We start from the raw sequence: 26,106 nt of genomic DNA, 5'->3' as shown, positions 1-26,106 counted from the left end.
CTGAAACTTGTCACACACTGTTACTAAGGTTTAAAGCACCACTTCCCCTATTGAAGATTCCTGCCTTTCTGTTGGATGGCACTCGGCAACAGCATTCACCGCATTTGCTGATCACACCTCATACCTTGATCCATCTTTACAACATGGAGAATAACCACGTATCTAGAATTGTACCGGGTTCAATTTCAAAAACTACATATTTGAAGATTAATATTAATAGATCACAATAAGCCTGATGAGTAATCAAGGACAATCATGCTACTGACTCTTTTTAGCTTGGTCATTTTTTAACCTTTATTCTCTTTGGGTACTGAAAGTCAAGCCAATCCTGTATTATTTTTACCTTGCCTCTTTTTCCTACATGCTTATTATTAAGACCATAAAACTATTGTATGTGCACTTAACAATTCAATAGTATGTTGAAAAAGAGACTGACAAGGAGATTTCAGTTGGGTTTATAGCCAAGCTAACAGCTCAAGTCCCTATCACAGGCCCCGCCTGTTTGGCTTATTTGTCAACCCATTCCAGGCATAGCAATACATGGAACAATCCATGTGAGAAACATGACAGAGGCAGCAACAGATGTCATATCTAGATGTCACGGTTTTTCTGAGAAGAGCACAATCAAATAGAAAAGTATCACACAATGAAAAACATCCTGAATTTATTAACTGCATGCATTCATTCATAAAATAAAAATCAAAGTTGCCACATTTGTAATCCTAGGCTTCTAGCTTAGCTATATGAAATGAAAAACTAGTTGAAATCAACAACACATGCAATCAAGTACAGATTTCCAAATAAATCTTATCTGATTTGCGGTCAAAAGAAAACTCTATCATATGTCAGATAAATCTTTCACTTTAATAATAATTATTGTATTATTAATAATTAATAATTATTATAGTATTATTAATACAATAATAATAATTTTAATTCATAGTCTTGTAAATGCAATGAAAATATGCGGGTAACCTCTCATCATGCTATGACTTCAAGGGAATATATAAAAATTAAGAAAAATATTCTAAAATTGTGCTCCACATAGTGAGTCTCTCACTTTAATCTGCCTCAAAAGCATTGATTCAAAGTATATACAAAAAGGAAAAAGGAGGGAGGACTAACAAAAGAATGATCCAAAGTAGTAAGCTACAGGCTAATTATAACTAGGGCTCTGAAGTCAGGACCATAGTTCAACTCTCAGCTGTGTGAACAAGGACAAGTTACTAAATCTCTTTGTATCTAAGAATCACCACGTAAAATAGAGATATTATATCACCCTCACACAGTGCTACAAAGATTAAGAAAGAAAATGAATGTAAAGTGCTTAAAATGATACCTGGCACAGAAAAGTGTTCCAAATAAGTTAATAACAATAACTACTTCTAGGTGTAACTATATTAATACTGTTAACAATTTTCTCAAAATAAAGCCATTTTTTCCCCATGGTCTTTCACCAAGAATTTCCACTTTTTAAGAATAAGTCAAAGGCGAAAAATTCTGTATGTATAAGGATGTTCATTGTTCTCCCCTCCTCCAAAAACAAAATAACTACATATCCATCAATAGATAACTGGTTAGACAATTGTGGTACATACATATGGCACAATACTATATAACTGTGTGTGTGGTTTGGTGAGTGAGCTTTTGGGCAACTTTTATTTTCTTTTTAAAACTTTGAATTTTATAATGAACATGTATCATTTTTCAAAAAACTAAATAACAGCTCTTCTCATCTCCCCAAAAGGCCTATTTTTCCGTTCAACTAAACGAATATGTATAATGTACCAATACTATATAAGGTACTATGCTAAGAAATATAGGAAATATGGAAACAAGACAACCAGTATATACCTTTTAGGGCCTATTAGTTCAGTGAGATAAACAGACATTTATACAAGTACTTTAGGGATTAAGACAATTTAGGTAAGAACAATAACAGAGATACAGATACAGAATTAAAATAAATGAGGAAAAAAATACAAGGGTATGTGGAAAGGGGAAGGTGGAATCTAAGGATTGTTATGGTGACAATAAGAAAAGATGGAAGGCATTAGACATTGTAAGGAAAAGTTCACATTGTGCTCAGGAAAGAGCAATTTGATAAAACTGGGAAGCAGATTCCCATCCTGCAGGGTGGAGGTCGGGCTTGAAAAAGGGCTGGAAAGTAGGCAGGGACCTGACTGTACATGACCTTGAGTGTCAGGTTGAGGAATTAGGCATTCATACATTCAATCATTTACTTATTCATTTATACATGCATAAATTAATTCATTCATACATACATGCCTGTGTTCATTCCTGGGGACACGGGAGGCCATTACATGTCCACTTTAGAAAGATAACCCAAGGGGTCTTGTGGAAGTTTCATCAAAGATGTTGAGATAAAGTGAAGGAGAGACTATAGTTGTCATTATGATTATGATATAAATTATATTTCTTCATCTACTCAATAATAGAAGTCTCTACAATGCTGTAACAAGCTCTGTTCATAGACACTAATCCTCTAAAAACTACTATACTCAGACACACGATATAAAAAACATAAAGATAAATATTTTTACCAAGTCTTTTTGTTCATTGATACTTGCACAACCATGAACCGATAAATGTTAAGAATGCGTTTACACATATCTGTGTGCTCATCCAGAAGACTTTTTATTTCATTCGCAGGTTCAAGAAGAAATATATTTGATGAGTTTATAATAAACACCTAAGACAAAAGAAATCATTAGCCATTCATTATAGCATTTCAACAGCAAATTTTTTACTCAAAGAAAAAAAACCTCTTAGATGCTGACCACTGAGTGCTCTATAACAAACTTAAAAGCGTAAGACTGTAGGTTAATTCTAATTCTGCTTCTACCACCAGCTTGATATCTGAAGTTTAAACTCATTAAACCTGTGTATTTTTGTTTATCTAGACAAATATTAAATTATTTGTCACTCCCCAAAAACAAACCAAGTGAAAAAAAGCATTTTTTAAAAATTGAGAACTTTAATTACCCTATCACTGTCATAAAATGAAAAGAATAAAAAATGTAAATAGTTTAGAATAAAAATATCTAAATCAAGAATTTTCTGAATGAGTTGTTCAAAGCTGTCTATCCTCTTTTTACATGTTTATTGGTTATGTATATATACCTGTTTTAGTAATAACAAGACTGCGTAAACAGACTGCATATTATAGTACTACTAACGAGGATCCATCAATATGTATCTTTAATTAAATTCATTATAATCATATAATTAATTGTATTTTGTTATTGAAGACAAATTATTATAATGACAATAGGTCTGTGCAAAGGCCTTCAAGACACTTTGGAGGAAGAGAACTTTATGTTAATTGTAAACCTAGGACGTTTACATCTTCTATACCCATAATTCTGATTTAAATCCCCTGGATAAGCTATTAACACAATACAGTTGTAAAATCATGTGAGAAAACACTATTAAGTTAACTGTAAAATAATTAAAATAGAACAATAGCTAACTCTGTAAGTCTAGCAACAGTGACCGTGAAAAGCAAGAGAGAGGCACAAACATAGAAATAAGGACACAACTATATATCCAGGATAGAATATTAAAATAGTTCAGTGGATAACTTTATGCTAATAACTGAAAATTTAATAAAGTAAGTTATTTTGTAGACAAAACAGAAATTGCCAAAACCGATTCAAGAAGAAATAGAAAAGATGCATTCATGAATTCCACAAAAGAAAGGGAACTGGTAATCACGGTGTCGGACCCACCCCTGCACACGAGGCCTAGACAGCTGTACAGGCGCAGCTTTGCCTGACCTGCATGGACGGTGATCCCTATTGGACACAAACTTTTCAGAGAGACACACAAAAAAGAAGGAAAACCACCCAACGTATTTTTATAAAACTATAATCCCACTATCAAAAACAGACAAGGACTATATAAGAAAAGTAAATAAAAGACCAATATCACTTATGAACATATAGCCCAAAATCTTGAAATAACAATACCAATTCAAATTGAGCAAAGTTGTAACAAGCCCTGTTCATAGACATAGACACTAATCCTCTAAAAAAACTAATACTTTATGACTGAGTAGTAATTTACCCCAGAAATGTAAGAATGCCTTGACATCAGAAAAATCTATTAGTATAATATACTCGATCAATAAATTAAAGTGAAAAAAAGCATGATCAACACACAATGTATGCAGAAAAAGCATTCAGCACTTATTCATTCTTAAAAAAAAAAAAAAATTAGCAAACCAAGAAAAAAATAAATTCCTTAATCTGAGAACTGAGAAAGAGCATTTCTCAAGAACTATAACAAATGTTGTAACAACTGAACCTGAGAAATACTGCCAAAACCAAGAACAAGATAAGGATACTCAGTATCACCTCATTGTCCTGGGGGACCCAGTGGACACAAAATAAAGTGTGTGTGTGTGTGTGTGCGTGGGGGGGGCGGGGGTAGAGAATAAATATAAATATGAATGACTGAAAAGGCAAAACTGAATTTTGTAGCAATCTGCGAGAAAAGCATTCCAGACCAAAGGAAAAGCAAGTTTAAAGTACCTGAGGTAAGAACCTGCCTAGCATATCTGAGGAACAACAAGGTGAGGAGGGGAAAAAGCTGTGGGAGATACGCTGAGAAACAGAGCATGTGGAACAGAGCTTCTCACATTGCCATAGCTTTCTTTCCCCAATCTTTTGCAGAACAATCCTATTGCAAAATATAATTTAAAATGAACTAATAGGAAAAAGAAAATGCAAAAATACATACAAAATACAAACCCAAACTTTCACCAGAATCAAGAGATAGTCAATGTCTTGGTTTCTAAACTCCTACTCTCAATTTTTATAATTATGTTGTGGGCCAGCATTAGTCAGTCTATGGGTCATACCCTAAGGAGCAATGATGTAAATAAAGCCTTACAGACCATCAGAACAACTTTTGCTTTTATATACTTAATGATAATGAAAAACTAATGGAGGATTTTAAGCAAAAAAATGATACAATCTGACCTACATTTTACAGGATCTCTCTGGCTACTATTTTGAATATTACCAGGGTAATGTGTGGGCAAGAGCAGAAGCAAGAATACTAATTAGAAGTTTACTGCAATAATCCAGATGAAAAATTATGGAAGCTTGGACACAAGAGGTAGCGTGTGTGCCGAATAGTAGTCAGATACTGCATACATTCTGAAGGTTGACAGGATTTGTTGTCACATTAGATGTAAGATTAAAAGGCAGGAAACAAGATGGCCTGAGCAATTGGAAAACAGAGCTGCCATTAAATAAAATGAAAAAAAACTGCAGGAAGAGCACATTTGTTGAGCAAGTTTTAGACATGTCAAGTTTGAGATGTCTACCAGATAGACATCCAAATGAAGATGCCAACTTGGCATTTGAATATTAGTGTTCAGGACTCTTAGAGTTCAAACGAGAGGTCTCAGACTAGAGATAGAATGTGGAAGTTGCACTATATAGATAACATTTAAAGATACAGGACTGGATGAAAATAAGTGTAAGTAGAAAAGAGATCCAAGAACACTTCAACAAGAGCCCTGGACACTTCAACAAGAAAAAGTCAGAGAAATATGGAAAGATCAGTAAAAACAAAAATCAGTGATACAGCCAGTGAGTTAAGAAGAAAACAGAAGGGTTTGCTATTCTGAAGGCCAAGTGAAGAAGGGTTTCAACAGGGAGGGAAATAAATGGTCTACTCTGGAAAATGCTCCTGATGAGTCTAGTAAGATTAGGACTAAAAAATGTCCATTTGATTTAACAAAGTGAAAGTCACATGTGGCCTTGACGAATAGTCTGATTTTAAAAAAATGAATGAATGTAATGAATTCCTACAGATCAATAAGAAAAAGACAAAAAACACAACAGAATAACATAAAAAGCATATGAACTGGCAACTCATAGATGAGAAAAAAAAATGCTCAAGTTCAGTAGTGATGAAGGAAAGAACAATTAAAACAGGGAAAACACAAACGTTAAAAAAAATAACATTTCATACATGTAGGAGGGGCAAAAATTAAAATCTGACTATACAAGTAATGGAGAAGCTATAAGGAAATAAGAACTCAGAAATACTATTGGAAGGGATGTCAATTATTATAACCATGTTGGAAAACAATTTGGCAATAGCAAAGTAAAGCTACTAATGTACAAATCCTCCAACCCAGTAATCCACTTCTGGTTCATATTCTAGGGAAGTTCTCCAACATGTGTGAAAAAATACATCTATAAGAATATTCAATATAGCACTGTCTGGAATAGTGAGATATTGGAAACAAGTTAAAAAGCATGAACAGAAAAAACAAATGAGATGTGAAATAATTATAAATTACAATACCACAAAGTAGTTAAAATAAATGAACTATGGCTAGGTATCAACAAATCTCAAAAACATAATGGTTAATGTAAAAAGGAGTTCATATGATAGTACACCATGATAAAATTTAAATAAATTTTTTAAATGTCTAGAAAAATAATAGGTAACGTTTATCAACACGTATACTATAAAGTGAGAGTTAAGGAAAAAAACAAAATTAACATGGCATATGATAACTGATAAATGTGGGTGGTGAATTTATTACATTTAATTATACTCTAGGGGCGGACGGGTGGCTCAGTTGGTTAGAGTGCGAGCTCTGGGCAACGGGGCTGCCAGTTCGATTCCCACATGGGCCAGCCAGCTGCGCCCTCCACAACTAGGATGAAGTCAGTGAGCTGCTGCTCAGCTCCCGGGTGGCCAGACGGCTCAGTTGGTTGGAGTGCGGGCTCTCAACTACAAGGTTGCAGGTTCCACTCCCATAAGGGATGGTGGGCTGTGCCCCCTGCAACTAACAACTAGCAACGGCAACGGGACCTGGAGCTGAGCTGCGCCCTCCACAACTATGACTGAAAGGACAACTTGACTTGGACCAAGTCCTGGAAGGACACACTGTTCCCCAATAAAGTCCTGTTCCCCTTCCCAAACAAAAAAAACTTAAAAAATAAATAAATAATAAAAATAAAAAATTATACTCTACACTGAAATACTGAACTATATTCAAAATATTTAATAATTATTTTATTTTAAAAAAATAGCCAAAGAGTGACCAACCTGCAAAACCACCTGGGTACCAGCTCGTATGTTTTGTTCTGTGGCTTCTTCAGAGGCATTATGAACATTTTGGTAAGTGCCATTTTTTGCCCAAGTGCAATTTCGAACATGATCAGCAACACTGATCCCATTTTCCTGAAGCAAAATACCAAGTTTTTCATTTTTCATTAAGAATGCTATGACATCAGTGAACTGAGGAAGTAAAATTATTGGATCCCATCGCTAAACACCTTCTCAAAACAGAAGATGTCTTATTACGAAAGCATGTATGTTCACTGTAAAAAAGGTTCTTATTGACAAAAATACAAAGAAAGTTAAAAAAATCATCTGTAAGGATCAGCCAGAGATTATATAATTTCACATATAGAAACATTTTTCTATGTATCTAATGTATTAACCTCCTCTCTGCACTTACACACTCAAGAAGGATTATATTTCCAGCCTTGCAAGACATAAGTTCTGTTCTGAAGTAAATGCCAGAATCCAAATAACTTAAATAAAACAGAAAATAACTTCTATTTATTCTACTTAAGAGTAAAATTCCTGTTATTCGAAGACAGAAGAATTCTGATACTTCAAACCGGTAAGACTGCATGCAGCTTTCTGCTTGAGTTTTAGCTGTCGAAAGTCTTGCAGACGAAGGAGTTCCCTCAAGGTGGAAAGTCACACAAATTTCATTCAATGTTCTCTTTTTTTGAGTTATTCTCTAGTTTCTTTCTGCTTTTGGTCACTCGCCAATATCTTCAAATAGTTTTTTAAAAATATTTTTGTCTAAAGCTTGTAATTGTAATATTCAGGAAGTTTAGTCTAATACAAACTACTCTGCCATTACCAGGAGCAGAATTGAATTCAGCTGAGTCGCAAAAACAATACACCATGGTCAACTCTTAATACCTTTCTCTTAAGCTCCATACTCCTATGGTCAAGTATCTTCTAAACAGTTCTTCATGAAGCACCCACAAGCACCACAAATTCAAGATGTTTAAAAGTAAGTTCATTAACGATGTCCTTCCCCTTCCTGCCAACCCCTCTAGCCATCTTGGCCACCACCACCAAACTTTCACTTTGAAAATTCCTGTTCAAGTGTGAATGGCAACTACCCTGGTTGCCAAAGAAAGAAAACGGGACACCTCCCCATTTCTCATTTCTCTCAGCCAATTAATTGAGACATACTGATTTTACCACCAAATCATATATCTGTCTTCTCCCTTGTATTCCCATTGCAACTGCCACTGTCTTCTCTATGTCAGGTACTTAGCTCCCTTCTGAATTTTGCTAATACCTATACTTCCTAACTAGTCTCCTTGCCTCCAGAGTGGCCTCCAATCTATTTTTTGCTCTGGACTTGGTATAATCCTCCTAAAATATATAACTATCAATGCCATTCTTCTACTCGTAATCCTTCAAAGGTTTTACAGTGTCTAGAATGTAATCAAAGTCCATTACAAGTCACTGAACAGGGTCTAGTTCTTGCCTATTTTTCCTATCATTCTCTCCCACTGGGTCTTAGCTACAGCCAAATAAAAATATTTTCAACGTCTCTCATATCTTTGTAGATTGTATTCACATTGTGTGGTTCCCTTCCCGTAAGTTACCTGCTCTTCATACTACCTCCTAAATGATGCCTTCCCTAAGCAGTTAGGTATTCCCTCTTTCACACTCTGGATCATAGAAATAACTATATACTTTGCATATTTGTCTTCTTGCTAAAATGTAAGTTCTGTGAAGGTAGAAATAATGTCTTTTCATGTTTATATTAATACCTCCAACACTGGTTCTCAACGTGGGCATTACCATGTTTTACAGAACACTCTGAAATTTGTGGGAGTGTTCTGTTGTCACAAGTATTTAAGAATACCACTGAAATTTTTAATGGGATGAGCCAGGGAATGCTAAACAGACTACTAGGTGCATGACAGTCTGCACATACACAAACTGTCTTGTATTCAGCCTCTCCTTCAAATGTTTCACAGGTACTATGTGAACAAAAACACCATTTATAATTATCTGAATCTATAACAACTCCATTTTATAATTAACACCAAATTTTAAATGATTTTTTAATATATCGAATTCATCAGAAATATAAATCAATGAATGACTCTATCTTTTGTTTTTGGTTCATTCCATTAGCAAGAGTTATTGGCATTTTGAAAACTCACATCTCTAATGGGAATACTGGTTTTAGTATCTGAGTAAGCAGCAGAACAAACCTGTACAATACACCTATATCACCCTGCATTTGGAGCTTCCTTCTTTCCTGCCTGCCTTCTGACCTCTTTCAACTGTTTATTTTTTTAAATTATGTATGTAGACAGATTATATTATCTATATTTTTATTGAAGGACAGTAAATGACACAGGGTAGGATCAGTACTGAGCTATAAACTCATGACAAAAAAATTGGGCAAAACAAATTATTTTGACTGATAGGTTTATCTTCTAGCTTGATGAAAAACTTGGATATTTTTATTAGTATATAACAAATAGAACTGTATTATTTCATAATTTACATGGTTAATTTTATTTACTTCAATTATATTCCTTACATCATTCCCTTCTTAGACATAGGGGAGATTGCTCTACATATACCAGTATATAGCATATATATATACATATATATTGATTCATTGAATCCCTGTGGAATGTGGCCTATTTATTCATAGGTTAATATCCTGATAAATTCCACTGATGATGTTAAATTAACCACAAGGTGAATAAACATTACCAAATTGCTCCTATCTAAATTTGGCAAGATACATGTCAATATCAGACTCTAATTTTTGGTGAGAACCTGACCTATGACAAGAGTTAAACAACCAAAGTATAAGAATTCATTTAGACTTAAATAATAAAAGGAACCAGTGACCCAAATTCCACTTCCACTCTCTTTTCTCTCATCTTTTCCCCACTGTGAGTAAACTCCAGTCTTTCTTATCACAGACCAACTTATTTAGCAGATCAGGATGCTTTTTTTTTTTTTTATTCTACAAAAATTTTCAAGAAAGAATTCAGAATATTCTGATTTGTGCTGGGTACCCAATCTTAGAATAAGACATGCAAGAAGGAATTGTATTTTGGTAATCACTCTAAGAAGTATGTACTACAACATCCATTTCGATCTAGTACCAGTTTTGAATATTACACCTTTTATAACAGAGTCTAATTTTAATTTAGAATCAGTATACCACCTCAATATCTATTTTTTAAAGTTGTGACATTAAAGAGCTTTGGGATAAGGTACTGAGATAACTGTTACATTATCTAAACTGTAAAATACACTGAAAGATAAGTATACTTTCCCATTTAGTAAGTGTATGTGTATTAACACATTATTACACTATTGTGAAAATCTCATCTATTAAACGTATACTAAAATATGTAAGTCTTATCATTACCTCGTCTCTCTTTTCTCCTTCTTCCATTGAAATATCATGGTCTGTAACACTATCAATGCAAGGTAAGTCTGAAGAAGAGATCACAATTTCTTCAGGCTCTTGCATAAACAAAGGTTTTTCCTCTTGCTGGATCCATTCTTGATATACTTTTACCACTCTTCTCATAGCTGCTGCTTCACAAATTGGTAATAAAAATGCCTAGTGAAAAGAAGAGAACAGAAGATAACACCTTTTACTTTGCCCCAATCTACATTTCTATCTTGTTATAAAATGGGAGATATAAATGATTTTTAGAAAAGTTAAACAATTCATTGTCAGAAAAGCCTTTTGTCTCCAAATAATTTGTAAATACACTGAAACAGAAATGCTTTTGGAAGACAGACACTGATTTCAAGTGCACGGAGCAAAGGTTTCACGGTACTATCTGTCTCAGCATAAAAGTATTCCTTGTTTCTTGAAATACCTGTGGTCAAACAAATTTCAATATAAATACAACTTTCCATAATAAATCACATTTTGTAACTTACATTGTTGTTGTTTTAGGTTACTATTGAAATAAATTTTGATAAAAGATTTTAATTGAAAAATAAAATTAATTCTGACTCTAAGAATAAAAAATCACATGAAATAAAGCAATTTAGTTTTTCTAAGCATATGGAAAAAAAAGTTACAGCTTTCTTATTTCTTTTTATATATAATATGTAATATATAATTTTATATTATATATTTTTATATATAACATATATAATATATAATAAGTTAAATAATAAGACAAATAGCAAATTAAAAGGAATTATCTGTTATTCTTTCCTTTAGGTATTTTCTAGGTTGCCTTAACTTTTAAAATAAAAGGACATATTTCCTCATCACAAAAATATTACATTTCACAGCAAAAAATTTTTATACAATTCAGACATGCAAAAATAAAACAATAAAAATACTCTTAATCTCAACATCCAAAGTCCTTTCCTTAGGCATGTTTGTGTTTATGTGTTAATATTTTTACTGTACTTTTTATTTACAAAGAGAAATGGAATTAAATTGCTTTTTATTTTTAGTTTTACATCCACTACCTATTATTTTCAACTCTAAAAATTAAGATCTTTACGTAAAACCTGATAACTTGGGAGTTATCAGTATGGGTGTTTCACAATAATCATGGGGTCAAATAATTTTATCTGAAACTAGCCAAGAAAATCAGCTTTTCAAGAGAATGATGTAAAGTTACTATGTAATATCAACAGGATATTTTATATTGTTTAGTAGTCATCCTTTTATTAGGTGGGTGCAAAAGTAATTGCGGTTTAGCAGGTTAAAAACAATTGCAAAAACCACAATTACTTTTGCACCAACCTAATATTTGCTGTTATTGATTCCCTAGCAGCTACATTACTAGTTTTCTCCATCTAACAAACCCATTCTTAAATTCTCACTCTCATATTCCAGCAGCTTAATGGTCAATGGCATGATTTTGATCATCACTGCCTGCTCATAGACTATTTTACAACTGCAGCAACAGCTCAGGCTTCCTTAAAAAGGTTCAATATAAATTGGGGGGAAAAAGGTCAAATAATCTCAAAGAAGTTCTATTCTCAGATACTAAATTATTAACTTATTATTATTTTTAAGTAGCATGGCAATTCTGTGTATTTTCTGCTCAGTTTTGCTGTGAACCTAAAACTGCTCTAAAGGTTAATTTTTAAATAGCATGGGAACTCTGTATTTTTTGCTCAGTTTTCAAACTGTGAACCTAAAACTGCTCTAAAAATTCATTGTAAAATTATTTAAAATATTTTAAAAACTTTTAAATATTGGTAATCTCCAGAACTAAGATATTTATTATTGTATAAATTGTCATACTATAGCCCAAGTGGCTTGATGAATTTACTGAAGACCAGAGTGTATATAACCTTTATTCTTACAGGTCCCAAAATTTGATTTATCAACACACTAAATACAGATCTTGAGGAAACACCGATATTAGCCATGGCAAAAAACTGACACATGAAAATGAGAATGTCAATTTATAAACTTACAATAAGAAATATTGTTCTCAGAAACCAGAACATTCAAATCCACATATTGGCACCTTATCCCTCTGTGGAAAAGCACCAATTATTAATCGATAATAAGGGAAACTATAACCAGAGGCAGAAATATTCAAATCTCTCTGTAGATATACTTGTATGTGAGGTCATCTCCATATGTTTTATGGTTCTATGACCATAAAACTATATCATAATCAGAAAACTACATGGAGGAAGAATCAAAACAACAGGATACAGAAAAACCAAATATTTAATGCTGTTAGCTTAAGAAAGAAATAACTTGGTATTCTAGTAACCGGGTTTTCTAATAATGGACCTTGCCAATGGGATCTGATTTACTGATAGCTAAGGCTCTCTTCTTCAGTGAATAAACATTAAAAAATGCTGGTCTCTGATATTCTTTTAATATGCTTCAATTATTACCTAACCCAGATCAGGATGGACATTCTTTAAGATTTAATCAAGTACAGAGAGCATTTAGCAGATCTGGGAATTTTGTCTCTTTAAAGCTGTGGTTCGCATTTTGGCCTCAGAACCCGTAACATACTATATGTTAACACAAATAACACAATGCCCAAAAGAAGAGTAGCACTGTTTTACATTTTTGCGTATCTCTTTAATATTTAGCTTAGTAGAAGACAGTTGGATTCTCATATCTGCTTGATTTAGTACTCAATCAGATACAATATCACACATCAGGTATCCTCTGTAAAACTTCACTGTACACTTGTGAAAGAATGAGAGTGAAAAAGGTCAATAAAATCGTAGTATTGTAATAAAAATAGTTTTGACCTCATGGAACTGAAAACGCCCTGGGAACTTTGCAGAACTTACACTGTGCAATCCATGTATGTTCCTTAAGCCATATATATAGAGAGAAATATATATTATATACCTATGTATACATATACACGTATATATGAGTATGTACACACACAAACAGATAAATATATATGTAAAACCTGTGGTGCTTAGAGGTTAAACTATTGAAGTCTCTCATTATTATTCTGGTATCAAAGTACTTGGGGATCCTCCCTATAGCCTCCAAGTACTGACCACATAAAACACACTGGGTTTCCTCATAAAATAGGGGGCTAACGTCTGGAATGCATTTATTCCTATTTGATTAGATACAGAAAATAATTTTATCATTTCAAATGATTTGGGCATTTACGCTTTATAGTTGTATCTCTGTTTTAAAGACACACAAAAAACATACTTCCATCTGAGATAAAACTCACAATCATTATATCACCTCTAAAAAGACACCATACGTTATATAACAAATTATCTCAAGACTTAGCTTCTAGAAATACATGTTAGATCTCAGCTAGCACTGACAAAATGCCTGTCACTCAACACTTACTGAACTTCCTGATTCATTCAGCAAATATTTAGTTGATACTTTCTCTATGCCAGGCACTAAGGATACAATGATGAATGAATAACAGAAGTATTCATGGTGGATAGCAGAAAGATCAAAATTAAACAAATTTTAAATAATTATAAAACTCAGAGGAGAGGTACTATGAAGAAGATCAGTTTTCAAAAACAACAAAAAAGAGGTTCTTATTGTGTGTGTGTGTGTGTGTGTGCGCGCGCACGCATGCAGGTGCATTTGTCTGTCTTTTGGTGGGTGAGGGTGGTGAGGGCAGTCATGTAAAGGACACTGTGGTATAGTCACAGTTAAGCTGTGAGCTAAAGGTTGTTGAGGAGCAGCCAAATTAAAAAGAAGAGAAGGGTAGAGAGGAAGGTTTAAGGACAAAAGTCCAGACAGTGAAAACAGTTCACTGTGAAGGCTATGAGGATGGAAGTATTTTTTAAAAGCAGAGGTCCAAGATGGTGACAGCATAGGAGGATGCTGAACTTCCCCACGCCTGTGAGCAAAATCAAATATACACGTCTAGCAATTCCTCCTGTGAGAGAACTGAGCACTGAATGAACACTGTCTGACAATAAACAAGAAAAAGAGACCCAACAGAAGAGGCTGGGAAACCAAGGAAGTCCGTAGGGAGCTATGGGAACTCTCCAGGCAGGGGTGGGCAGAGCGAGTAAGCACCATTGTTTACATTCCCTTCCACTTTGACAGGGAGGCGGGACCTCTATCCCTGTGCCCTACCTGCAAGATCACACAACTCAGTTCACAGCTACACTGCCTGGAGCCTTTAGCCTCTAAACAAAGGGAGCAAGCAGGAACACCAGGGCATTACCACACCCACCTACCTGGCTATCCTACCAAGAAATGCTCAACTCTGGCAGGCTAGTGCCTGAGGCACCATAAGCACCTGCTGGGCTCCAAGTGGCTTCCCAAAACTACATGGCAATAAAGCCTACACAAAGGTCTCTTCTACATGGGACTACCTTCGTACAACAAAAAAGAGAGACGGTACAGAGAAGACTAGGTAGACATGGGAGCTCTTTGGGGGGCTGTGGGAATTCTCCAGGGTTGAGGTGCCAGTAAGGGTCTTTGTTTACATCCCCCTCCACGTCCACCTGGCTGTGGCTCTATCCAGGTGCTCTCACCTGCCTGCAAGGTTGCTGCAGTGTATTCCTGAACCCATTTCAGGCAGAACAAAGGGTGCAAACAAGATCAACACGACATTAATTACTACATGCACCTGGTCTCCCCACCCAGAGCTGCTCCAGTTCAGTAGGCCAGGTATCCCCAGATGTCTGAAGCACCTGCTAGGCTCCTAGCGACCTAGCCAAACCACACACAGTCTATACAGAGCCAGATCTACATAAGGCTGGTTTTCCAAGATTGGAAGAGACAGCTATATTATCTAATTCATAAAAACAAACACAGAAAATCAAACAAAATAAAAAGACAAAATATCTCTTTAAAAAAAAGAACAAGAAAAATCTCCAGAAAAAACCTTAGGGAAACAGAAATAAGTAATTTACCTGAAAAAGAATTCAAAGAAATGGTCATAAGGATGCTCATCAAACATGAGAGAAACATAGGGAGAACATCAACAAAGAGTTAGAAAGTATAAGAAAGAACCAAGCAGACCCAAAGAATACAATATCTGAAATGAAAAACACATTAGAAGGAATCAACAGCATATTAGCTAACACAGAAGAATGGATCAGCAACCTGGAAGACAGGCTAGTGGAAATAAACCAATCAGAACAGCAGAAAGAAAAAGAATAAAAAATCAAGGACAGTTTAAGGGACCTCTGGGATAACATTAAGCACTCAAACATTTGCATTATAGGGATCCCAGAAGGAGAAGAAAGAGAGTAAATAACAGAAAATTTATTCAAAGAAATAATGGCTGGAAACTTTCCTAACCTGATGAAGAAAACAGACATCCAGGTCCAGGAAGGAGAGAGTTCCAAACTAAATGAACCCAATGAGACCCACACCAAGACAATGTAGTTAAGATGGCAAAAGTTAAAGAAAAAGAGAAAATCTTAAAGGAAGCAAGAAGCAAGTGAGTTACATACGAAGGAAATCCTGTAAGGCTACCGGTTGATTTCTCATCAGCAACTTTACAGGTCAGAAGGGCATGTCAGGACATTTTAAAGTACTGAAAGAAAGAAACCTACAACCTAGAATAATTTACCCAGCAAGGTTATCATTCAGAATTGAAGGAGAGATAAAGAGTTTCTCAGATAAGCAAAAACTAAAGGACTTCATCATCATTAAATCAGCTTTACAAGACATGATAAAGGGTCTTCTTTAAGTAGGAAAGACCGTAACTAAAAATAAGAAAATATGAGAAAGTGAAAAATCTCACAAGAACACAGAATCAATATGAGGTGTGATCGAAAAATATGGTGAATGTTTAAATAAAAAAATTTATTACAGTAAAAGACACATTGCCATTAATCCCCTCAAAATACTCCCCCTCACTCCAAACACACTTATGCCAATGCTCTTGCCACTTTCTGAAGCAGTTCTGGAAGTCCTCTTTTATGAGTGTCTTTACTTCATCCTCCATCACAACAATGCTCCATGTCACACATAGTTTCAGGTGTACAGCAATTTCTGTCAAATAAAAACATTATGGCGTGTCCTCCTCCACCTTATTCCCCAGATCTGGCACCATGTGACTTTTGGCTCATCCCCAAAATCAAAATGACCTCGAAAGGAGAACCTTTTGAATTGATTCAGGACACCAAGGCAGACACAACAGTGCAACTAAAGTTTATACTCATGAAAGAGGTAACACAGTGTAACACTCATGAAAGAGGACTTTCAGAACTTACAGAAAGTGGCAAGAACGATGGGATAAGTGTGTCCAAAGTGAGGGGAAGTATTCTGAGGGGGATTAATGGCAATGTGTCTTTTACTGTAATAAATTTTCTAAATGCAAATATTCACCATATTTTTTAATCAGACCTTGTATACAGAAATCTGTTGCAACTCTATACACCGATAAAAAAACGATCAGAAGAAGTTAAGAAAACAATTCCATTCAGAGTTGCATCAAAAAGTATAAAGTACCCAGAAATACATTTAACTGAAGAGGTAAAAAACCTATACTCTGAAACTGTAAGAAACTGAAGAAATAAACTGAACAAGATACAAATAAGTGGAAAGATATACCTTACTCATAGACTGGAAGGATTAATATAAAAATGTCCTCATTACCTTAATTAATACACATATTCAATGTAATCCCTATTAAAACACCAATGGCATTCTTCTCAGAATTAGAACTACTCCTAAAATGTATATGTAACCACAAACATCCCAAATAGCCAAAGAAGTCCTTAAGAACAAAGTGGGAGGTATCAGGCTCCCTGATATCACACTATACTACAAAGCTACAATATTCAAAACGGTATGGTACTGGCATAAAAACAGATATGTACACGAATGGAATAGAATAGAGAGCTCATAAAAAATCTTTACTTATAGGACCAATCAATATGTGACAAAAGGGTCATGTATATACCGTGTTTTCCCAAAAATAAGACCTAGCTGGACAATCAACTCTAATGTATCTTTTGGAGCAAAAATTAGTACAAACCTGGTATATTATTATATTATTATTATATATTATTATTATATATTATTATTATATTTTATTATATATTATATTATACCCAGTCTGATATTATAGTAAAATAAGACCGGGTCTTACATTAATTTTTGCTCCAAAGAACGCATCAGAGCTAGGTCTTACTTTCGGGGAAACACAGCACAACAGGGTAAAGACAATCTCTTTCACTGGCAAAACTGAACAGATACATGCAAAAAAAAAAAAAAGGTATTTGGACCACTTTCTTATACTACATACAAAAATAAACTCAAAATTAATTAAAGACTTAAATGTTAGACCTGATACCATAAAACTTCTAGAAGAAAACATACGCATTAAACTCTGACATCACACTTAGCAATATATTTTTGGATATATCTTCTTGAGCAAGATAAACAAAAGAAAAAAATAAACAGACGGGACTACATCAAACTGAAAAGATTTTGCACAGCGAATGAAACCATCAACAAAATGAAAAGATAACCTATTGAACAGGAGACAATATCTGAAAATAACACATCTGATAAAGGGTTAATATCCAAAATGCATAAAGAACTCATACAACTTAACACCAAAAAAAGGAACAATCCAATTAAAAAATGGTCAGAGAACCTGAACAGACATTCCTCCAAAGTGGACATACAGATGGCCAACAGACATATGAAAAGATGCTCAACATCACTAATAAAAACCAAAATGAGATATCACCTCACACCTGTCAGATGGCTACCATCAATAAATCAACAAATAATAAGTGCTGGGGAGGACGTGGGGAAAAGGGAGCCCTTGTGCACTGTTGGCAGGATTGTAAATTAGTACAGCCACTATAGAAAACAGTATGAAGATTCCTCCAAAAAGCTCAAAATGGAGCTGCCATGATTTATCAATTCCACTTCTGGGTATTTATCTAAACAAAACAAAAACACAAATTCGAAAAGATATATGCACTCTTATGTCCAGTGTAGCACACCAGTAATAACCAAGATATGGAAACAACCTAGATGCCCATCAGTATATCTATAGATAAAGAAGATATGGTGTGTATATACAATGGAATATCATTCTGCAATAAAAAGGAATGAAATCTTGCCAATTGTGACAACATGAATGGACTTAGAGGGTATTAGGCTAAGTGAAATAAGTCAGAATGGCAAACACTGTATGATCTCACATACATGGAATTTTAAAAAACAAAATAAGCAAATAAACAAAACAGACACCAACCCATCTATGCAGAAAACACGCTGCTGCCAAGAGCGGTGGTGGCGGATGGGAGAGATGGAAATCAAAAATGAAAATATAAAAAATAAAGATATTTTTCCTAAACTCATTTAGCTGTAAAAGTACTTGTGCTCTAGCTGGGATTGCTAAGGGCAATATCATTATATGTCTGTATACCTGATAATTAATAGAATGTTTATGTCTATACTACATTGTAGAACACAGGAGCCTTCAATGTAAGTAAAGAAATTACTTCACAGATCATAAATTTTAAAAATTTATCATCAGTATTAAACACGTAGAAATAGCTTTCCGACTATAATCTACCTGTAAAAGTAACTACCTCCTTTTCAAAACATGAATGGTTCACTGGAGTCACCATCCTATAAAATTTTTCCTTAAAAGTCACTTCTAAAAATTAATTGTTAGAATGAAAATAACATCTCAGAAGATTTCAGTTCTGAGCCATATCATTAAAAAATAAAAAAGAAAATCCTGGAATCTTCCTGCATAAAACACCTCAAATCTGTCATATAAAAAATACAATATACCTTTAAATGAATGGCTCAGCTTGTATGGATATTCTGAGTCTAAAACAAAATAGGAGTATTAATCCAGAGACAAGTGAGCAATGAAACTTCAGGCTGCTGCCTTAGACAGACAGCTTAGAGAGCTTTGGTTTAAATGGTCACCTGTACAGAGGGGAAAGACTTATCAGAGTCTCACACATAAAGCTGACACAAACGAAGGCTACAACCTCAATGCATAGATGAGCTATGAGGGGAAGAAAAAATAACCTGACTCCGTAAAGAGTGAGGAAATATGTCTATTGACTTGGGGTTAAGATAGTACAAGGGAAGACTGTATTCATATCTTTATCCTGAGGCTGGACATCACATAACTTTGAGTGCTAGAAAGTAGGGAAAACCATAAGCTAAGAATTGTAACTTAAAGTAAACCTAGGGTGACAGGACCCTGGAATACCTGACAGAAGTGTAAATCCTCTTTGGAAGTACACATCCTTCAACCCAGGTTTCACACAGTAATTCCCACAAAATTCCAAAGAAATGTAAGCCCATAAAACATAAATCCTAAACAAACAAACAGGATGAGTAAACAGAAACAACAAACAACAAGGTCAAAACTGCAGACTTAATTTGCTAGAATTATTGGAATAAGAAATATAAGTATTTTAATATGTTTTACTCAACAAGAAAATAAAAATATAAATAAGTCATTGCAAAAATGAAAAGGCAGATATAAAAAAATCAAATGCGACTTTCAGAAATTAAAATATAAAGAGCATGATTAAACACAATGAGGGGAATTCTATTACCAAGAGTATGGTGAACGAGGTAAGCCTACCAACCTTCCGATTGAAAGAACAAAAATGATTTTTTCAAAAAAACCTTTAATCTTCTTAAATGCATTATGAGCCAAAAAGTAGAAAAATATATTAAAAAATGAAAACCTACATGAAATCCAAATTCAGAGAGATTTTAGGAGGAGCAAAAAAATAGTTGACTTTCACTCTGAGTAGAACCAATTACCTTGATTTTCATGGACCTATTGGGGCAAAGGAAGGAGAACAACAGGAAATATCTAAACAAAGTTGGGTTTCCAAAAGACTATGTATAATCAGTCTGATGATACTGATGAATTAGAAATAAACCTACCCCTTTAGAAGTCTGCAATGAAAACTGCCCAGAGAGATGCAGAGCAGATAACAATAACAACAAAAATCTCCCCCAGAGACACAGGAACCAAAAACTAGCCTTACTACAGGTTTATACCGTGTGTTCCTATTATCTAGCTGGCTTGAAACTCAAATCGTGAATTCAGTTTAATGTGAGATTTGGTAGTGTTTCTTTGCATCTAGAAGAAACAAACCAACTCCTCTCTGGAGGAATCAACCTTTAAAAAACCAAATCAAGAAGAAGCAAAAAAGCTCAGAACCAAATTTCTGAACTTCTAAAATCACAAAATACTGCAATCACAAGAATATAGCACCATGAGAAAGAGCATATAGAAACAAAGTACAGCAGAATTCAGACCAAAAAGATCTCTAAATTATTAGTACAATCAATCGATATAAAATAACTGTTTGGTTTTAATACATAAAAGTAAAGAATAGAGACAATAAAATTAACCAAACAGAATGATCAACTTCCAAAAACAGTTGCAATTTAAAAAAAATTATCCAGTATGTAGCACAGAGAGGCAAAGAGATGGAAAATACACGAGGTTAACAGAATGTATAAATGGAGACAGTCTAACATACATCTTGTCAGAGTTCTAAAAAAGGCAAGGAAAAAAATGGGACAAAGGCAATATTTAAAGAGATATTTAAATAAATAAATATTATTAGATATTAAATAAAATATTTAAGAGACAATGACTGAAAACTTTCCAGAACTGTCAAAATATATTAATCCATAAACACAATATCACAAAATGTCCCCTAAAGAATAAATAAAAGGAAATCTAGACCCGGACACAACACAGCAAAATGCAAAATGCCAAATACTAAAAAGAGCCAGAGAAAAGATAGTTGACCTATAAAGGAATAAGAGTAAAACTGTGGGTTGACATCTCAAATGCAACTATGCAAAACAGAACGCAATGGGAAAATACCTGAGTATCTGAAATGTGCTAGGGAAAATAATTTCAATCTAGAATTCTATGTCCAGTGGAAAAAAAATTTTCAAGAAAGTGGTCAAATTAAAGACATTTCACACAGGCAAAAACATATGTGTTTGATACCAACAGACAGCCACTAAAGTAAATTCTCAATGATGAACTTTAAGCAGAGGAAAGTAATTCTAAATGGAAGATTTGAAAGGGAAGAAATCATAAAGAAAGTGATATATAACAATGTAAATCAATATAGAATGTATAGAACTATTAAATATTACTGGACTTGAAACACAAATATGCAAAATAGAACTGAATTATTTGATAACAAACTACTAAGTTGGAGGAAGAAATTAGAGTAATAGGTCCTTGTAATGATTAGGAAAAGGGTGAAAAATAATAACTTTAGGCCTTGGAAAGTGAAATACGTACACCAAAATATATATAGTAATAACTAAAAGAACAGCATATAACTTCAGACCAAATGATAGGTAGGAGGATACAGAATGGAAAATCATCTATAAAAAAGAAAGCAAAAAATAAGAGAATAATGAAAAAATAAATATAGACGTGGTAAGAAAACTAGAAAGGAAAAGATAGCATCAGTAACTAAAGTAAATACCAATATACCAGTTTTAAGACAAAGATTTTTAAAAATCCAACTATTTTTACAAGAGATATATAAAATCTATATAAAAAGGATTGAAAATAAAACATTTTTTAAAAACATACATGATGCTAATTCTAATTTTTAAAAAGTGGTATAAGTACTAATCGTAGATAGACATCAAGCAAAAATAATTTCTACATATGAAAAAGGCCATAAAAGATTTAATTCACCAAGATATAAAATTATAAACTTGTATATACTAAATTACATGGTTTCAAAATATAGAAAGAAAAATTATGAAACTATAAAGAAAAAAACAGACAAATCACCATCAGACTATTAAGATTTTAACAGACCCCTCTCCACAACTGAGGTCATGCTGACTAACATCTTAACTAAGGATATAGAAAAGTTAACCAACACAATAATAAGCTTGATATAAGAGACTTTAATGATCACTAAACTCAAGAGAAAAGAATACATTCTTTTCAATCACACATGACATTTGTGAGAACTGACTACATAGAGAGCTACAAGTTTCAATGAATTTTATTTTATTTATTTATTTTTAAACTTTTATTTAAGTGTTTTTCCAGGACCTATCAGATCCAAGTGGTTGTTTCAATCTAGTTGTGGAGGACGCAGCTCACAGTGGCCGGCAACCTTATTGTTAAGAGCACCACGCTCTAACCAACTGAGCTAACCGGCCGCCCCAATAAATTTTAAATAATTAGTTTTTTACAGACTATATTATCTGACCAAAAGAATCACATGAGAATTTTGTAAGAAAAAAGAAAACCAGAAAAATCTAAAATGTTTGGAAGATACACATTGCTAAATAACTCATAGATCAAAGAAGGTATTAACATAGAAATTAGAAAATACTTAGAAGTGAATAATAAAAATGTTACTCATCAAAATTTGTAAAAATGTAGCCTAAAAAGTATTAAGAGGTAAATTAATTGCCTCAAAAATGCTTATATGAGAAAAATGTGAGGTTCAAATTAATTAGCTAGGAAAAGAATCATCAAATAAAATCAAGAAAAGTGGAAAGAAGAAAATAACAAGGAGAAAATAAATAAGAAAAACAAACACAAAAGAGAGGATCAACAAAGCTAAAAGTTCATTATTTGAAAAGGTTAACAAAATTGACAAACCTCTGACAAGAATCAAGAAAAAAGCAAAAAAGGGACAAATAAAGACTAACGGGAATAAAAAGGGGGAATGCGAAAAATATAAATGCTTCAGAGATTGAAACAATTGTTAAGACGATGTAATAAACTTTATGTCAAATTTGAAATTCAACGAACAAATTCCTAGAAAAATAAACTTATTCAAACCGACTCACGAACTAGGAAACCTGAAGAGTTCTATAAGCATTAAAATTTCCCACAAGCAATATATTCCAACATTATTTGTCAAATATCTTCCCCTTCCCATTTGTCATATATTCTGTCAACATAAACCTTAAACTTGGCAACCAGAACCACTGCCAAAACTGGACAAAATGTTACCACCAGTGTGATTCTTTACCTCATGTTGAGAAGGCTAATGCAGCTTTATGCTTTGTTTTACATTATCAATAAGTATGTAGGAGACGAAGATTTGTGTTGTCTAGAGAGCTCCCTAGCATGTGAAGGCAGTGTGGCACAGAATAAAGAGCACTGACATGGAAACCAGGATCTGGGAGTTTTAATCCTGGATCCACCATTTACTTGCTCTGAGGCTTGAATGATCCTCTTAGGCTACAAAACTCAATGATGTTTACCTGCAAAAGTTAAGCACCTTTGCTATTAAGAGCAAATTATTAGTTTGCATAAGGTTTATTTTCAACAAAATTTCTATGTAATTGAGAATATGCTGGAAACTTGAGACAGCTAGAAACTTAGGAATTTCTAGCTATCTTTATGTGAAATAGCTTTTATTCTTTTTATTTCCCTCTCCTTTATTCCCTAAATTATATCTGCCTTAAGTAACTTTAATTTCAGAACATCGTAAAGGACAAAACTAAGCTTCTGAAGGGAGGATAAAGGCAATAAAACCATTGCTTCTTATATTTATAAACCACTTTTACTGATGGGAGTGAAAGATGAAATGATTTTACTATATTAATCAAGTGATAGGAAGAAATGTTTCAAGCCACAAAATGAATAACTAAGAAAATTTTAACACCGTGTTTCCCCGAAAATAAGACCTAGCCAGACCATCAGCTCTAATGTGTCTTTTGGAGCAAAAATTAATGTAAGATCCGGCCTTATTTTACTATAAGATCTGGTCTTATATAATATGTTATCTTATGACCAATATAATACAATACAATACAACATAATATAATACCAGGTCTTATATTAATTTTTGCTCCAAAAGACGCATTAGAGCTGATGGTCTGGCTAGGTCTTATTTTCGGGGGAACACGGCAACAGAAGAAGTATGGGGGTGGGGACAGTTATTAAACTAAAACCATCATAAAAAATATATAAAAAATAGAAAATATTAAAGGACTAAATGTAGCAAATTTAAAAAACTAAATATCAACTTTAAAAACCATTTTCAAAAAGAATAAATTTTAAATAGTTAAAAGTCAGTATATTCAACATTAAAGATTGAAGTCTTCATTATAAATTAAAAATACTGAGAGGTATTTTACCTGACGAAATATCTCTGTAACAAAATTTACATTACTTCTTTTGGAAGAAAAAACTCTGCGAACTATTTCAATGTCCGTGAGATGTTCTTCATCAATACTGCAGAGACTGGATGAGCTAGGTTCTCGCTCCGTGAGAGTGCTTGTATTAGAATGAGATTGTTCTGGTTCTGCAGTCCTATCTGCTTTATCAGCATTATCATTTTTGTTTTCTTCTCTGGATACCAAACTAGCGGCTGCTCTCTAAAATATAAACAAAAGAGGAAGAATATCATAATCATTAACCCGGTATTTTGTCTTCTAATAACAAATAGTGGCAGAATCCAAAGCATTCCACAAGTAACATACAGAATTGCTTAAAATCTGGGTATAGAGTTTCATTTAGAAAATGGGAAGGCAAATAACTCAACATCTAAGTGATACAGTGATACTTACTAGTCATCTACCCATCTACAATCAGATTTTTCAGTATGTTTGCAGAATAAATAAGTTATTAATTAAATCTGGGTAAAAGAATAATGCAGGTGAAGTTAGCTCTGAACTTCAATAATAAATAAATAACATCATACTGTTTGCTCCATAAAGCCTTAATGTTTTAAATTGTCTATTTAAAGAATAAACAAATAAATAATGTCTATTTTACCTGAGACAAAAATTACACAAGTAAAAACTTCTTAATCAAAAAAAAAAGGAATGAAAGAAAAATTATTACAGAAGCAGAAATGAAACTAAAAGAAAACATTACAAAACTCTATATTCTAATAATAGAATTTTCATCATGACTGAAGATGAAAAGTCTTAAGGTAATGTTAAAGAAATTACTACCATGGTATGATAGGAGTAGCACTATTCTGTATACGGTAAATTACTTTCTGGTAAGTTACTTGATTTTTGTTGTCAAGTTTGTCATCTATAAAACAAGAGGATTTAGGTAAACAATCTCAAATGTGCCTTTCCAATTTAAAAAAATCTGTAATTTTAGTCCCTTAAGTTCTGAGATCAGAAAAATAGTTCTTCTTGAGAGTTTCCACATTTAATCATTCTTTGTAAAGAACCTGGAACAAAGTTTTGAGGAAAACACACCACATAGTCAGCTACAAATAAACAGAAGAACAAGGAAATATAAGTCAAATTTCCTAAATGCTAATGAACTAAACACACATTATAACTCCTCCCAATATTTGAAAGATTTAAGAAGTGATAAAAAAAAAAAAAACAGCACAAGATTTTTAAAACTAAATGAGGAAATCTGAGAAAATGAAAATAAAATAGTAAAAAAATACTGTAATAGACAAGTTCGGGAAAACTGCACATTGAGGGAATAACAAAGTGAAAAAGAGGGAAACTTTAATTAAAAATAACAGATTTTAAAATATTAGCCCCTTCATTATATGGCTGTATAATTTTATATAACATTTTCTAGACTCTGTATCCCTGTTGAAAAAAGGGGGAATGAG

The 26,106-nt window shown here is 33.4% G+C and overlaps 1 protein-coding gene across 14 annotated transcripts in view; it reads right to left on the bottom strand.

Moving 5' to 3' along the window:
- RALGAPA1 (Ral GTPase activating protein catalytic subunit alpha 1) overlaps positions 1-26,106 on the bottom strand; it is a 214,538-nt gene that overhangs the window by 145,367 nt on the left and 43,065 nt on the right. For all 14 annotated transcript variants that reach the window (XR_013993430.1, XR_013993431.1, XR_013993432.1 and 11 more), the window contains exons 10-13: positions 24,653-24,892; positions 10,499-10,696; positions 7,102-7,236; positions 2,565-2,713 (exon numbers count right to left, since the gene is read on the bottom strand). Coding sequence is in view for 8 of the 14 variants with exons in the window: in XM_081049576.1 (XP_080905702.1) it covers positions 2,565-2,713; positions 7,102-7,236; positions 10,499-10,696; positions 24,653-24,892 (722 nt within the window). In the remaining 6 variants the exon portion in view is untranslated. The remainder of the gene's footprint in view (positions 1-2,564; positions 2,714-7,101; positions 7,237-10,498; positions 10,697-24,652; positions 24,893-26,106) is intronic.

This window comes from Rhinolophus hipposideros (genome assembly GCF_964194185.1).
Source record: "Rhinolophus hipposideros genome assembly, chromosome: 5".
In the NCBI taxonomy this organism is placed as follows: domain Eukaryota; kingdom Metazoa; phylum Chordata; class Mammalia; order Chiroptera; family Rhinolophidae; genus Rhinolophus; species Rhinolophus hipposideros.
The sequence above is the reverse complement of the archived record's forward strand: the minus strand, read 5'-3'. Positions and strand labels throughout refer to the sequence as shown.